Below are 18,355 nucleotides of genomic sequence, written 5' to 3' on the forward strand. Positions count from 1 at the left end.
TAATAAATCAAAATATAGGCATAATTTTTTTAAATATCATTTTAAATAATTATTAATTTAAAAGATATTTTCAAAAATATGATCAAATCTTAAATTTCCTTGGGTTTACAAAATATTTAATTTTTCTCAAATATTTGATCCTAATCATCTCAATATTTGTGATGTGTTTGCTAGAACTATTTTTTCTGGTGTAACTTTTTTTTTTGCTAACCGAGTATTCTGACCCCACCAAGATGATCCAGACTAGAGACAGAAGTGAGCATAGACGTTACCAGGGCGTCACCATGTGGCTCACCATGTAACGGTCTTCGGTCTCGAATGCTGAAGCCTATATGTAAATTCCACAGTGGCCAAGACTCGAACCCAGGGGCGGGCACCTCTGGTGCAACTTTGCAAACCATCACGATAAAATGTTATATTTAACTCTCACTAGTTCAAAATCAAATATCTCAATATTATATTTTTAAAAGTGTGAAATTTGGTGATAGTTCAATAACATTAAATCTCTAAAATATTTATTTAAAATTACTATATAGTTTTGATCAAATGATTAACAAACTCATGATCAATGAAAAAATAATAATATATTTTAATTCACTTTATAGTAATCACAATATTCTATTTACCACCTCATTTAACTTAGATATAAAGTAATTTTCAGTGCAAATTGTTTTATAAGTTTGATGCAATGTAACTGATATAATATTTAATAATTAATAACAAAAACTGGTGGAATTACGTATGCAATTATCACATTAGTTTATCCAATACATATTAGACATCTTTTTGTATTTGTCATCTTCTTCAGTCTGTTATTCTATTAGTCTTTCATTTTTATTTCTTTCTTTTTATCACATTTAACATGCATTGCTAATGTCTTTCAATTTTCTTACATATTTGTTGCTAAATATCTCTATCTTTCTTTAAATAGTAACACAACCCATACAACCAATGAACTATAAAATCCATCTTAGAACACTTATTCAGTCAATTTGTTACCATATTTACTATACTATGGTCTCTTTGACTTAGATGCTAAACATTTAATAATTGCAAAGTTCTCACGTTCAGTTCAATATAATCCGTCAAATTTCATAACTTGTATATTGAACGACTAACACACACACATGCACACACATATATTATTTGATGTCCATTGCAATAATCACACATTTATACTGATGCTTAATTATCACATTACTTTAAATATTTTCAGTTAAATATATAACATTTTTATTGCAAATATTTCATTGTTCTTCAAGTTTTCATTTTTCTTTTATAAAGGATTTATAAGCTCTTATGTATATAATTTTTTGTTGTTGATAAAAGATGTCGTAAGCCATGTTAAATAATAATATGTATTTTTCGTCAGCTAATAGAAATGTATTTAAAAAAATCTTTAAAATGATTTATAAAAAATGTATGGACTTTAGAAGACACTAATAGTTATCATATACTTATATACACATATAATTCTTTATGTAAGAAGATAAAATAATTATATCAATTTCTATTAAAAAAATCGTTCATTAGTTTGTATATTTAATAAATATAAAAAAGAATTGATCAAACAATATTACTCTTTTTATAATTTGCACAATTAGTTACCAAGAATCAATAAGTGTAATATTATTTAGATTATATGGGTTGGTCATCGTTGTTTAACCTGGTGGTAGTGGTGGCTTGTGGCGATTTGTCTTCTCTGTTGTGTTGAGCTCCTTCTTGGCGCAGTGGGATTCTTGGCTTTCCCCAAAATATGAGTGGGTTTGAAGGTGTGGTACTTTTAGTCGCCGTTTATTTGTCATCTCGTCAATTGTGCGGTGGTTAGACCTTTTGAAAACAGTCAAGGTCCGCTGCAAGTGATTAGATGTTAGTTTGAATTTCGTTCTTCAAGTGTCTCTTAACGGTCGTCGCTCCGGAGGAGATGTGCCCAGCCTGACCCATTGTTCCATACGGACTGTGGGTTAAATGGGTGTAACGGTCTTGGGTTTGGTGAAACGGAGACAACAATCTTTTGTTTCCCTTCTTGAACGACGGTATTTCCAGTTGTGGACGCTTTCTCATGCTGCCGGTGAGGTGATGTTGGGTTGATTTGCGGTTTCGAGATGTGATTCTACGTGTGGGCTTTGATGAGTGGGTTCTTGGAAGCTATAGGCGTTGTTGATTCAAGGTTGAGGGCACCTTTCACTCTGATTGCTCGTGGCTGGGAGCTCAGTCCTCTCATAGATCCTCTCTCTATGGTCCGTCAATGTTCAACTAATATCTTGTTGCTTTTCGGTCTTGTTCTTCTTTTGATTAAGCTTTTCTGTCATATAGATGCTCTGTTTAATTTAATGTTTTGCATCTTTACTTCTTGTTTTTAGATTGTTCAGTCAAAAATATAAAATCTTAGAATAAAGAAATTTAACATTTTACCCAAAAGAAAAGAGATTGCAAAAATATAGTGCTTAAAACCTTTGCATCATAGCTTTTCAAAACTAATATATTATAGTTCACCTAATTAAATGGACTTATATACTATAACGTACTATGTATTTCTTAAGGTTTGTTTTAAATAAATATACAAATTAAATAATTCAAAAATATACTACGAGTGATAATCCAAAAATATGTATGTTTATACCATTACAGGCATCAATTAATCGTTTATGTACAAAAGTTTAGACAAATATATAAAACAATCATAGATCGATTGTGAGCCTTTGTAAAATACAAATCAAAATGAATTGCTATATATTTTTTTTTGGGTGAATTGGTTTAAAACCCTAAAAAAATAAAAATATTTATGATGTGACTAGTTTGTGTCTATGGAGAAAGGTATAACATTGTGGGATTTAGGGTATTTAGTTAATTAGGGTAAAAGTTTAGTGTATGGGGTGCAATTTTCCTTTTTTTTTTTGTTCAAACATCACAATACTAAAAGTAGAATAATCTCAACACCTAAGGTGTCCACATCAGAATAAATAATCCACCAATCAAAATACATTTTAGTGCCACATCATTTTAGAATTTACTTTTCTATTTTTTTCTATGAATTTTAGCTTTTCACGTTTCATCTTCTTTTTCAGTCTCTCAAACGCTTCCTTCTCCCATAAGCCATAACACGTATCCTCCTCCCCCTCACCAAACTCGAGCCCTACTACCGTTTATATGTTTGGCTCATATCCCAACCCTGATTTTCTCTCTCACTACCGCGATAGTAGAGATGACACCAAACTCTCGATTCCTTCTCCTCCATGACTCTAACTTCCGAAGATGCCAATCGAAATTCTGATCATATTTTGGATACCAACCTGGACGGTAATATTAAACGCCTATATATCCACATTCCCCGAGTTCACTGGCGACGCCTCCTCCATCACTGATTCGGCTCCCCTACAACCAAGACACATTTGCTTCTCCGCCAGCATGACCACGGCTTCCAGATCCTTAACCGTGTTCCATTTAACTAGATTTTTCCATCGTGATTTGGATCGTGGGGGTGAGGTCACCGTCATGGAAATTCTTTTCATATGCAATATACTGGCCTTTTTAGGCGGTAGATCATGCATGATTCGGGACGATCACCAAAGCCTATGTTTCGGCGAATTCTCCTTCAGGTCCGACGTTCATGGACCGCAAGTTGATGCATCAGATTGAGCCCATCGCAAGGTGTGATCTTTGTGGAATAGTTAGATTGCAACTCTGGTTGTTAGAATTTTTTTTGTGGATTCCTTTCGTTTTTGCACCTCAAATCCCAAATTTTTGGGTGGTACTCATGAGGAAATGTGTTAATCCCAAAGTAAGATCGTTGTCAAGCTTCAAGTGAGGAAGTGAGGGTAGCTCTTGGTGAAAAATATGGCAAAGAGGGGATTGGCAATGAAGTATGTATCTGATCTTCGTGCTTGCTGGATATAGCTGATTCCGCTGCAATCTTTATTGTTAGAGGTTTAGCGTTACACAACTTGATTTCTTGATGCAGATTGACTTGATGATATCTGGCGATGGAGCAGTTTCAGTAGTAACAAATCTTTCTGACCTGAAGCTGTTTGGGGTTGTCTTTGCCTTACCATCTTCATCCGAGCCTGCAACATCAGAGAAGTTTAGCACGTACATCTCATTTCTACTCTTAACATTCGGGAACTTAGAAAATCGGGTTCCATGACGCTGCTATTGCACCTTTGACGCTGCTATTGCACCTTACATGGATGTAAATGTGTGTGTTTGTCTGTTTGACGGCTTATCTTGCGCATTTCATAACTAATTTGAAAGCTACGGCTCTGAGCCAGCTGTTTTGTTCACTAGCATCAACCCCAAAGTAGTTGGAGGTAAGGAAAATACTTTTTCCTTATGTGTCCCACGTTTAGACAAGACTTATTGCGCACAAAAAGGAGAAAAACAGTTGCCATAATGAAGAAGCAGAACCACCATGCAAGTTAAGCTCTTCCATTTACTATGGAGGCCAAGAAAAAAGTTCTTCTACGATGACTACCACCAAAGATACTGTAAGTCGTAGTCTCACCTATCATACACATAACACCTACGTGAGAAACTTACCAAAACTTATATTATTTTCTTTACATGTATGTGTAGTCCCTATATGTATTAGTAGTTTCAAGATTCTGCGCTTCTTCTTTATCTTTAACTTATGCGGGACAAGAGAGATGGAGAGGAAGGCGATTCCAAAAGCGCGTCACGAGAAAACTGGTGAGAAGGTATCATTGTTTTCCTATTCAAATTTTAAGATTTATTTCGTGACGAAGTTCGTTTTACCACATTGTGCAGAATTTATTAGTTTTCGTTGCAATAAAAATTATCTTTGGTGAATGCAGGATTGTTTTATTACTAACATGCACTGCATGTCATGCAATCCTGAATTTGAGTAACTATTAAGGTATTTACATATATTAAATGAAATGGATGCTCCATACGCATTAAGATCCCATGCTTTGTGGCAATTTCTTCACCTAAAGATATAAAAAAATGAAATCTAAATATAGTGGATACAAATATCAGCTTATTAAATCACCCTAAGGCACCTTTTTGTTGGTGTGTAGTTAATATTTTCTTTTAGGCACACAAATTATACAAATGTATCTCTGATCCAGTCTTTATTACCATTTTGTAGGGAATTATGAGACATCATGGTATAATCTTAATATGAAATTTGAAGGATCGCTATGAGATAAAGAAAAGAGTATATATAAAGAGCGTAGCATATTTTATAAAAGAAGAGCAACTCAACTCTTGAGTCTTGACATGTTGATTTGGTTTGTTTACGAAGAACGTAACACTAGAGACAAGCCTATTTATGATGATATTGTTTGTCTAATATTTGCCTATGTGAAACAATGCTTTACGAATAATCGAATTAGTACTTTATAATTAAAATCATGATGAAGAAAAGCTCAAAAAAGCAAAATATAGAAAATCTTTAAAAGAACAAAATATAGAAAAGCTCAAAAAAAATTACACTTTTAAAAATAAAAATATACATTTTCAAATAAATTATATTCTTTCACTGAAAATAAAAAATTGAAAAATCACACATTAATTTCAGTGATTTAATTTTAGTATCTACTAAATCATTTTTTTATTTTCACAACAAAAAAGTGACGACAAGTAAAAATACAATATATATATATATTTACATCTTATTTCGTTTAGAGAATGAAGCACCATAAATTAACAAAGTTCAAAGTTTACTTTATCGAACCAATAAAAATATTTAATTTTATTGAAAAAAGTAATTGTAAACAATAAAAAATATCAAAATAAGAAAAAATTAATTGAAAATTACATTTAAAGCATTAATAGAACTTATAAGAACAATAAATCAGCAACATATAGTTATTTAGTCATATAATATCTATTTTCAATATTATTAGCATTTGCACTCTAATAATTTTAAATTCATTTTATAAATTATATTTTGTAAAAATGGATAGATATGCATTATATATATTCATATAGTAGTATAATAGATTAAATAAAAAAAAATTATAGAAAAAACCCGGGCGTAGCCCGGAAAAACCACTAGTTATATTAATTAGAGGATAAAGTTGATTTAAGGTCCAAATGTACTATTGGTAAGACATACCTTTGCAATGTTATCAGATGGCCCATTTTAAAGTATGAGAATGAAGCTAAAATGACAAAAACCGAAAATAGAAACTAGAGGTACAATGTCGGAGAGAGTCCCATAGAGCTCTATCGTTCTTTGATTCTAATTGGTTGTTTTGATAAGCACTTGAAAGTTTGATCTAAGCCATAATAGTATAAAATAAAGGTTGTGAATTGTTATACATATAATGATATAAATTAATAGTTTATTCCAATGAAATAAAAAAAAACATCAAAGTGGATAATAAAATAGTCATAATATTGTAATATTAATTGACGAAATTACTAATTATCAACACAATCTGAAAAAAATATAGTATCTAACCTATACTAAAAGGAGAATATGCTCAATGTTTAGGTTGTCCACGTCACTTAAAAAAATCATCCAATAATAAAGCTTTGGTGTGCCACATCAAATCGGTTTCGCATTACACAGTTTAAATTCGGGCCATTTTTGTGGGCTGTCAATATATTTTAAATGACCCATATCAGTCCATCTTTTATCCTTTGTTAGTTGATCGTCTCCGACTCTTCCACTTTGTCGTCACCGTTTCGGCTCTCTGTAATTCGCCGTTACGCGACCACTTTGATTAATCAATTATATTCTTCACTCCTTTATATAGAGCTTTCAGTTCCTCGACATGTTTTGTTACTCATCGTGTCTAGGGTTTCGGTCAATGTGTATTAATTTGTCATCCCGTAAGATTCAATAACGCTGCTTGGAAGTTCGTCTTGGATTCTCTTCCTCCACTGGTACGTATCTCTTGCAATTTATTTTCTCTGAAAATGTTTGCTTTTAAAAAAATGTGTTTCTTTCTCTGTTGGGCATGTTGAATAGATGACAAAGTTTCCAGGTTTAAGTCATTTAGATGACAATGACTTTATTTCAGTTAATAGAATCTTTCGTAGATTATTAACAGATCCACTGTTGGTTAAAACTTCTAAAGGGCAAGTGGAAGGTTTACGGCTGTTTACTAAAAGCTCTCTCAAAGACAACTTCTAAAATTATGACCTGATCCTGCCACTTTCAGTGAGTTTTTCAGTGTATGGACTTATAACATTATAGTAAAAATGAAAAAAAATATATATGTTCGAGTTGTTTTGTTGCTGTCGTAGTGATACCTATTAAAACTGTTTCCGATATTGAGATTATTTTGGTGATTGTGTTTCCCTCTGAGACACAGAGCTAACGTATTCGGAATATGAACAGATTTAGAAAGAGAGGACATGAGGGAGGGGGTAGTAATAGCGATATCAACAACATGGATGCGTTATGGTATCATAGAACATATCAAAATGACTTGGCAAGTGATCGCTGAAGCCAAACATCGTTTGATAATCATCTGAAGATATATAAGCTGAAGACACTTTTTTACACGGTTACTGAACATTTAACCTATTGCTAAGAAGCAAGGCACGTTCTCGATTTATTGCGGTGAATTCGACCAAAGGGGTTGCATTGCGATGAGGGAATGAGCTAGACCACTGGAACTTGAGGATCAGAATCTTTCAATTACGCCATCTTTCCTGAAAATGTGATTGCAGCGTCAGTGGTGGTGAAATCTGCTATGAAGAATGCAAGCCATGGAAACATGTATTCCAAGTTGTCACTAATCTTGGGGCGATGCAGGTTATGTTGAAGCTGAAGGATTAAAATGGATCTCATGTAGAAGTGTAAGCTTTGGAGGACTATATGTTTTTGAACTCTTCGTGTGTGCCTATGTGAAGCCACTGGAGTCTCCAAATCTTCAGAAATTATTTCTTGACGTTCCATTTACCTGATATGTACCTGAAGCACTTGACGTTCTATTTACCTGATATGTACCTGAAGCTGCATAGGAAAATTTTCTTGGACGATGATGTTGTTGTGCAGAAGGATTTAGCGGGGCATTGGGAGATTGATATGGACAGGAAAGTGAACGGGGTTGTAGAGACTTATGCCGGTTCGTTCCATTGGTATGCTCAGTACATGTACTTCTCGCATTCTTTGATTAAGAGAATTTAAATCCGACAGCATACGCATGGGCTTATGGAATGAACTTCTCTGATCCTGATGCTTGGAGAACATAGAAGTGAGAATACCCACTATAGTCAAAAACTGCAGCCGACAAGAAACAATAGGGAATTTGTTTTAAACAATAAATCTCTACAGCCTGAGAGGGGACAGCTTCTGGAGGTGGATCCATACTTGGGGTTAAGAGAAGCAAACATCACTTCCCAACTGAATCACAATTTTGTAGTCTCTCTTATAGTTTTATAGTTACAGTATTTAAGCTGTTGAGAATGATTAAAGCATTACGAGATCTTCACTTCTTCCTATATATGATAATATGTTGCGTTCTGTTTCATTAGTAGTACTGTAGTACAGTTCCCAGACCAAATTAAGTCTGAAAGATTGTAAAAATATGAAGACATGTTTATGGCTTTTGATTACGTTCAGTAAATTGCATTACAATTTCTTTTTGATTGCTATTTCGAATCTATCAATATACAGTGAGATTTGTCCATTGCTTATTTATAGTGTTGTACCACATAGTATTAACCAAATAACTTTGTGTAAAAATCAATTTAGGTTAGAGCAATATTAATCGATGCATTTTAAATTATGGAATGGCTTAAAATTTTTTTAGAAAATTTCTGATTTGCTTTAGCTATTCCAACAAGTCCTTCTTAAGGGTTCAATAATTAACTTAAGAATCTAGAATAATAATGGAAATATGTTTCTAAGCTAACACATAAAGTTCACACCAAAATCGCCTACAATTTTCACATTTTTATAATACTGTAAAACTTTATTAACAAAATAATAAATACCAAAATATATTATTGAAAATAAATTATAGCTTCAAAATATAAAGATTACTGAATCATCTTTATTCGTCATAAAATTTTCTGATTTCAAAATTCAAAATAATTACACATTTATGAAAACATATATGTATATGAAATTAAGGTTATTAACCTATTCTTTAAATGATAACTTCAAATTAAATCAGATGATGTATAAAACAAATTATATACATAAATAAAAAAATTAAAAATTAAATAAATATAGAGTATTTGAACTTTTAAAAGAGTTTAAATATGATTTCTAAAAGATTAATAGAAACTGTCACTATTTGTTTTTGAAAATATTCTTAAACTGTAACTATGTTTACATATAACTTATATAAGGAAATATAAATAACTAATATCTTGAGGTTTTAACATATAATCTATATAATAAAATACCTCTCAAAATATTGTTTCAAAACCTAGAGTTTTAATTTATACTCCCTCCATCTCAAAAACATACAGTAGAAACTCTATAATTTTGTAATATTAGGGTTTCATATTTTATTAATTTACAAATATGTCCTTCTTAGATTGATATATTCTGATGTGTGTTTTACGTACAAATATGAAGAACATTTGAGTTCACGGTATATGTACTGATAAATTTTATTGATAAAAATTATATATTGTTCTTATTCAATTATATGGGGTATACAATAAATGTATATGCATTTTAAGTGTAAAATGAAAAAATAACATCAAAATATTTAGAGATATTAAGAAAAACTAAATATAAATATTACTGTGAATAGAAAACAAAACATACAATATATTGCTTATATTTATATAATAAATTTATGCATTAATTTTTAATTTATATTTATATTATGAAATCATATCTACATAAGGTTTTCAAAATTAAATCTTATTGAATTTTATCATATTTTATATTAGCTCAATTCGGAACCGGTGAATTTTTTTAATTTAAAAGGATTATTAATTCGCAAGTATTAATTATATTTTGAAGTTTTCACACATATTAGAAAAAAATTAAATTTTGATTATAATTATATTATTTCTTAATTTTTCATTTTCCATAATTTTAGCCAATCATAATTCAATAAATACAAATAATTTCTCTTAATTTCATAGTTTACTGCATTACCTTATAAAAGTTTATTGAAAATGTAAAAATGAATTTGAAACATTTTTTCTAAATTTTATATTTTATTATTTCGGATATATATTTAACATCAAAATTATATTAAAAATATGAATGAACAAACCGCGCATAGCGCGGTAAATTTTCTAGTACTATATTAAAAAGGAAATATCCTCAACTCAGCGTGTTCACGCCAACTCAAATAATCAACCTATCATAAAGTTTTAAACTGCCATATCATCTTAAACAACTATCATCAAAATAATGATGTAAAAAAAAGCCAAAGAAACTATAAGACTATGTACAATGTGAGTGTTGAATAAAAGATTCAACAGTTGAATTTCTATAATGAGAGTGTTGAAAAATGAAATTTGATGATGTAGATTAATTGGTGTTGAAAAAATTCAACATGTTGATAAGAAAAAATGGGAACCACTTACGACACATGTCACTTTCTAAAGATTTTTGATATTCTCTTTTTTACTTAAAACCAATTAATCTCATTATAAATTAAATAATTTATTTTTATTTCTTATACTAAAATTTATCATTTTAAATTATCTATAAATAGAGACTATGTTTATTTAATTTGAATATTAAAAAAAAATTATTAATTAATTAAATAAAATATTGAATTTTATTCAACAAGACCATTGTAGTGGATAAAAGTTGAATGTGTGAATGATGTGGAAAAAAATGACATGGAATGTTAAAAGATGAAGTGGAGAGTATTGAATCTTGAAACCACCGCACATAGTCTAACAATACCTACTAAACGCTCTGCTTCTGACGACCATTTCTCAGCCAGACCTTCAGTTATAATATCATTTTATCTCCCACACGTTCCCATTCTTGTAACACTTATAAAGTAGCTAATTGTAGATTGATTCAATTACATTATCTTATCTACACCTCAGTTTTTTAAACATGAATTTTTCAATTCCAAAAGCTAAGATGAGATTGGAGAAATGCTGCTGATGATTGGGAAGATATCGTCATTTACTTCTCATGAATTTATGTAGTTATTGGATCTGTGTGTAAAACATGTTTTGATCTCCAATCTGAGAATCATCACAGGAAGAAAAACAAGATCTTAAAAGCTAAACAGACAAGAAGCTGAGCCGAACACACAAGTTTTTTTGGTAAGGAGTGCATGTCGAGGTAAGCCACATACACGAGATGACAATGATAAGATATTTGACTGAGTTAAATTCAGCTACATTTTCACTGATGCCACAACAATCTCTTCTTTTTTTGGAATAGTAGACGAAAATCCATTTTTATGGAGACGCAATTTCTGTTCTATTCTACAAAATCAGATTCTCTTGGTGGCATGTAGTTCCCTGTTTCTTGCCAACTGTATTTATTTTAATACATTTTTCATTATGTGTTAGATTGTGGACAGGGTCGTGCCTGATACCAGGCAGATCAAGCATTGGCTTTGGGGCCAACAAGAGAATATTTATTTTAGGGGCCAAGAATAAGCGAAGTTTCTCTCTAGTTTTGGTGGTAAAAGCTAGATATATAACAGCGGGAGGTTATGGGTTCGAATAACATGGAAACACCTTTTAATATTTTCATGTTTTATTTAGATCATGGCCAAAAAAATTTTTTTGCTTCTGGGCTCGAAATTGTCAGATCCGGCCTTGATTGTGGAGACAAAGTATGCTTTGGTTTCCAGATTATGGAAGTGTCCTCTAAATTAGTTGAAATCTAACAAATTTGCTCTGCAAAATTAAGGCGTCTACTGAATGTATGACTTCGTAAACGATGGTTTATGAACAATTCTGATTTTGCATTAAGCTATTTATTTTGTTTGTGGTTGAGTTTAACGTTGTCCACTGTTTCTCCAAAATTGTTCTATTATTGATGGATTCAGTTTGAGTTTATGATTTCGGATTTTAAAACTCACTCATCTTTTAGGTCTCATAAGAAGAATGACATATTTACAGCAGCAAAAATCACTTTCATCTACGTCTGAAGATATTCATAATTCCATATGATAAGTTCCTTTCTGGTAGTTCTCTGTTATTAATGTGTCGTTTGTAATCTGATATACATTAATAAGAGAGATATACATTTGTTTTTTTTTTATAGTCGGGGGTTATTGCTCGTAAGATATACATTTACATCCAGAGAGACGTCAAACACAAAAAAAGTAGGAATTCAGTTGAATCTTCCTTGCCATCACGCAAGCAGCAGTGTCAAAACTCAAAAGGTTATGTATAAGATGATATGTTTCATATTTTCTCTTTTAATATATAGGGGATACTCCTGATTTTAGACCCCAAAAAAATTCCACCTACTCAGTTTAAAAAAATCTGACATATGCTAATCTTATCATCGCTGTTTGATTTATGCGTTAGTATGGCTTATTTCTTTCCTTTCGTCATGCATTTGACATGTATTGATGGAATTGTACAATTCTTTATGCATTGCTCTAAATTTTATGATTGCTAATTTATTGTGTAGGCTTCAAATAGTGGCTTCTGGGCCAGAGAAAGGCTTATACTGCTGGCCTTTGTTTGGTTCGATGTATTCATTCAGTCAAAATACAAATTACAGCAAAGTGGAAGTGGAAGGGCCACTATAGAATTAGAAGCATATTTTAGAAAATATGTGCATTCTTAATGTTTTAGATCTTTAGTTTTTTTTTTTTTTTTTTTTTGATAATCCAGGTATCCGGACCTCTCACTTAGTCCGACTATCTCACCGCATCCAACCGAAACTGGCGAGGAAGATCCTAGAAGCTAAATGGAAACCATGTTAAATCCGCTGTGGCCGGGGTTCGAACTCGTGATGACGAGCACCTCAGCCGAGGTTCCTTTACCACCGGACCACGAGGCCCGGTTTCTTAAATCTTTACTTCTCTATAGATTCAATCTTAAAATGTTACAGGTGCATGCTATATTCGATTCTAATACCATACGCTTTAGGTTTAATCGAAGTGGTAAAACACGAACGAAACAACAATATTAAAAAAAAATAACAATATTAAAAAAAAATATTAAAAAAAAATATTAAAAAACAAAAACAAGATCTGAATACAATGTACAACAATGTTTATGTAAAATTAATGTAAATTATATATAATATTATTAATTTATAATTTAAGTAAAACAACAATATTAAAAAAAAATATCGTACAATATTATGTGGTTTCATATGTAATTCGATAAAATAACTCTAAAATATCAAAATAAACAAAAACAAGATCTGAATACAATGTACAACAATGTTTATGTAAAATTAATGTAAATTATATATAATATTATTAATTTATAATTTAAGTAAAACCATATAATTAATTCATTGTTTTCAAAAATTATTATTATGTTATTATTTTATTAAAATATATTACATCTTTGTTGATTCGATTTATAATTAAATAAATTTATGAAGTTTATATTATATAATAATTTATTGAATAACAATTTATATAGTTTATATCATATTTTCGGGCCAGTCTCTTTCCTTTTCATGCGGAGATGGACGCACTACTCTAGGCAATGGAATGTATGAGGAATTTACGTCAATTTTATGTTACGTTTACAACGGATTGTTTTCAATTGGTGAAGATGGTTTCGGAACCAGAAGAATGGCCAGCTTTTGCAAGTTATTTGGAAGATATTAAGGTCCTGAAAAAATTTCCTCCGAGCGAAGATCATCCATGTACCACCAAGAACGCAAAATTCAAAGACAGATAGCCTAGCATGGAGTGTAAGGAAGCAATCATCTTTCGTCATTCGCATGGATCAATATCTTTCGTTTTGGTTTATAGAGTTTGTATAAATTGATGTCAAAAAATATATATCATATTTTAAAACTTTGTTTATAATTGTACATCCTTTAAATTTATTTAGAACTATATATGTAATAATATAACCCACGCAAAACACTAGAAGGAAATAAATGAAAATATCAACCGATATGGTCTAGAAAAATAATAATGACTAGAGCATGACCTGAACGTCCGTGCGGATTTTGATTTTTTTATAAATTGTTTAATATTTTTTTATACTTTTGTTTATTTGAATATTTTTAGGTTCCTATTCGGATCCAGAAGGATCCAAATCGATCCCCGCCCATAAATTTATAATATCCGAATAGAGTTTAAATATAAAACAAAAATAACGATATATAAAAAACTGATTTGTACTCTAAAGTATACTTGGATCGCCACGTTTAATTGAATCTGTGAACAAATAAATTTCTTTTAAACCGGTTTGAATTTTTGTAACGGATAAAGAAATTTCATTCAAACCTAAACATTATCATTTTTAACACTAAAAATAAATGATATTAGTTATTATAGTAAATACAACTAATGAATTAGTTAGGAAGAATGAAGAGAATAATAAAATATTTTAAAATATGTAAATTATGTTTAATACTTGAGAAATTCTCTAGGATATCTATTTTTAAGTTTTTATCATAAAAATAACATTCAATAAAGAAAATGACCAAAATAAGTTTTACTAAATGGTAAAAATATGTTTTTACCCTAAGGTTAACTAATCTAGACTTAAAGTTTAGAGTTAAGGGGTGAGGTTTTAAGGATATGATTTCAAATTAAAAAAAATAAAAAAAAATTAAAAATTTTAAAATAAAAAGTGGTTATTTAGGTTATTTTTTTCTTGAAAACTATTTTTTGGGATAAAAACTTAAAAATGACTATTCGAAAGAATTGTCCTTAATACTTTGTAATAAATATAGTCGAATTAATTAAAAATACAATAAATGAAGTAGTTCGAATTAGGTAAAAAAATAAAAATTTCTAAAAATCATCTTAAAAATAGGCAAATAATATTTTGTAATTTAGTTTTAGTAGAATAAATGTTTTATTTTAATATTTTGTCTCAGTTTTAATAAAATAGATGTTTTGTTTTAATATTTTTTGTCCCTCGTGATAGTTTTGATTCCATTCTGCTTTCTTAAAAGACTTCACGATCCCACACCTCCACACACATACACATATTGACTCATACACTGATAGACTCTCTCTCTCTCTCTCTCTCTCTCTCTCTCCCTCTTTTCTCTCTCTTCAAGTTTTCGCTCTCTCCTTCACTCCATCTCTCTTGGTCGCTCCAATCCGAAAACAGATGGGTTCACGCCCGAAAACCGTTTCTGGTTTTCAGCAAACCCTTATTACCTACGAAACCCACTTCTTTTAAAACAGACAAAAGAAGAAACTCGCAAGATTCGTTTATTATCCCTATTTTTTCTTTTTTTGTTTTTCCTGAAAAATCCACCAATGGGAGCCATTTCATTGGTTTTAAGCTGTTTCGTCTCGATTCTGCTGTTGACCGACCGAGTCAGCTCAGAGTCACCCGAGGAGAAACAAGCACTCCTCGCCTTCCTTCAACAGACCCCTCACGAGAATCGCCTCCAGTGGAACGCGTCAGACTCAGCTTGTACCTGGGTCGGAGTAGAATGCAACTCGGACCGGTCCTCCATCTACTCTCTCCGGTTACCAGGTACCGGTTTAGTCGGTCAGATCCCATCCGGAACCTTAGGGAAACTAACCCAGCTCCGAGTCCTCAGTCTCCGGTCGAACCGGCTCTCCGGTCAGATCCCTCCAGACTTCAAAAACCTCACTCACCTCCGTAGCTTGTATCTACAACACAACGAACTCTCCGGGGAGTTCCCGGCGAGTATCACGCAGCTAACCGGCTTAGTTCGTCTCGACATCTCTTCTAACAACTTAACCGGATCGATCCCTTTCGCAGTCAACAACCTCACTCTCTTGACCGGTCTCTTCCTCGGAAACAACCGATTCTCGGGGAACCTCCCGAGCATAACCGTCGGTTTAACGGACTTCAACGTCTCCGTTAACAACCTTAACGGCTCGATTCCTTCTTCCTTGTCTAAATTCCCCGCCGCGTCGTTCGCGGGGAACGTGAATCTCTGCGGCGGGCCGTTGCGGCCGTGCAAATCCTTCTTCATATCTCCGTCGCCCTCTCCGGATGACGCTCCCTCTCCCTCGCGTCTCTCCGGGAAGAAATCGAAGCTCTCCACGGCGGCGATTATCGCGATCTCCGTCGCGAGCGCGTTGATTGGTCTTCTCCTTTTAGCTCTCGTCTTCTTCCTCTGCTTGAGGAAACGACGACGAGGAGGGAGCAGAACGAAACAGACGAAGCCTGCGGAGACGACAACGCGAAACGTCCCCCCCGAGGGGATTCCTCCGGCGGGGGGAGCTTCGTCGTCTAAGGACGTTACTACGGGGACGTCGTCGGGGATGGGAGAGAGGAACAGGCTCGTTTTCACGGAGGGAGGAGTCTACAGTTTCGATTTGGAGGATTTGCTGAGAGCTTCGGCGGAGGTTTTGGGGAAAGGAAGCGTGGGGACGTCGTATAAGGCGGTGTTGGAGGAAGGCACGACGGTGGTTGTGAAGCGTTTGAAAGACGTGGCGGCGTCGAAGAAGGAGTTTGAATCGCAGATGGAGGTTGTTGGCAAAACTAAACATCCCAATGTTGTTCCGTTGAGAGCTTATTATTACTCCAAAGATGAGAAGCTTCTCGTCTTTGATTTCATGCCCAGTGGAAGCCTCTCTGCTCTTCTTCACGGTTAGTTTGTGTCTTAACAACTTTCCTTGCTCTGCTTTTGTTTAATCCAATTTAAATTCATCCGTAACATGCATATTTTAGTAAATACATTGTGTGAATTTCTAACGAATTGTACCCAAACCTCGTAGCTGGTTTGTGTGTGTGTGTGTGTTTTTTCTTTACTGCATTGTAGTTAGATTGTGTGAATTTCTACTGAATTGTAACTTACATTGTGTGTACGCTATGTGGATTTCTTGTTTGGTTTAGGTTTTTTATTTTTTCTCCTTAAATTCATATAGTTATTATGGTCAAGGAATGGATACATAGTTGCAGCTGTTTGATGCTTAGATTGAAATTAAAGCTGAGTGAGTGATGATTGGATTGTGTTAATATTTTTCTAATGGATACCTTCTGACATGTTCTGTGTTTTATGCTTTGCTGTCAAGAAAAAAAAAACATTCTTATTTCTCTCTAGTAAAAAATTTCATAGTATTTTAAGTGTTAGTGTGGCATATAGCTGTAGTTGTTCTGCAATTATTATTAAAAGAAAAAAAGGAAGCTGCCGACATTACATGCGTCTGTCTGGTAATTGTCATAATAATTCATAATTTTTGCTTCTCTCTCACTCTTTAAAGATGACATAGGATTCAAAAAGAGAAAGACTCTTTTCTTCCACATGGCCTCTTTATCATCATCATCATAGCTTCACTCTTTTCCTTGAAGTGAACTTTTGTCTAATTAGAGTAGTTTGAGATCACATTAACTGAAACTGCATTTTCAATATCTGCCTAACATGCTCTTTGTTGTGTTCAGGGAGCCGTGGATCGGGGCGAACTCCGTTAGACTGGGATAACCGTATGAGAATAGCAATAACTGCAGCGAGAGGTTTGGCCCATCTTCATGTTTCAGCCAAATTAGTACATGGAAACATCAAAGCCTCAAACATACTCCTACAACCAAACCAAGACACTTGCGTCTCTGACTATGGACTTAATCAACTGTTCAGTAACTCGACTCCACCAAACCGTTTGGCGGGTTATCATGCTCCCGAAGTTCTCGAGACACGGAAAGTAACTTTCAAATCAGATGTGTACAGTTTCGGGGTGTTGCTGCTTGAGCTCTTGACTGGTAAATCACCAAACCAGGCATCACTTGGCGAAGAAGGCATTGATCTACCTCGGTGGGTGCTTTCTGTGGTTAGAGAAGAATGGACCGCTGAAGTATTCGATGTTGAGCTGATGCGGTACCACAACATAGAGGAAGAGATGGTTCAGCTTCTTCAAATCGCAATGGCGTGTGTCTCTACGGTTCCTGATCAACGGCCGGTAATGCAGGAAGTGCTGAGAATGATTGAGGATGTGAACAGAAGTGAAACAACCGATGACGGGTTAAGACAATCGTCTGATGACCCGTCCAAAGGTTCAGAGGGTCAGACTCCTCCAGGGGAATCAAGGACGCCACCACGTTCGGTCACGCCTTAGTGTAGCTGAGAACAGCTTTAGTTTGTGTGTTCACTTTCTCCTCAAAAGGAGATAAAAGAAAAGTGTGTGAGGTCTTTGTTGGGTTACGGTAAAGCAAAAAGGCTGGACCAGTGTGGCATTTGAACCAAGTTCTTAAAAGATGGCATCTCCCATCTATTTTTTTCTTTCAAAAAAATACATTTCTGAGATATTCTAGTAGTTACTTTTCCTTTTTTTTTTGTTATTTGAAATTTTGAATATTGTGTTTACAGGTTTCAATCAAAATTCAATCTAAACAACGTTGCACTTTA

General features: G+C 33.1%; 1 protein-coding gene across 1 annotated transcript; it reads left to right on the plus strand.

Moving 5' to 3' along the window:
• The first annotated feature begins 14,961 nt into the window (after positions 1-14,961).
• LOC103829632 (probable inactive receptor kinase At2g26730) lies at positions 14,962-18,355 on the plus strand. The gene is made up of 2 exons (XM_009105308.3): positions 14,962-16,605; positions 17,398-18,355. The coding sequence occupies exons 1-2, from the start codon at positions 15,294-15,296 to the stop codon at positions 18,063-18,065; spliced, it is 1,980 nt and encodes a 659-aa protein (XP_009103556.3). The 5' UTR covers positions 14,962-15,293; the 3' UTR covers positions 18,066-18,355.

The sequence above is a fragment of the Brassica rapa genome, chromosome A07 (assembly GCF_000309985.2).
Source record: "Brassica rapa cultivar Chiifu-401-42 chromosome A07, CAAS_Brap_v3.01, whole genome shotgun sequence".
NCBI lineage: Eukaryota > Viridiplantae > Streptophyta > Magnoliopsida > Brassicales > Brassicaceae > Brassica > Brassica rapa.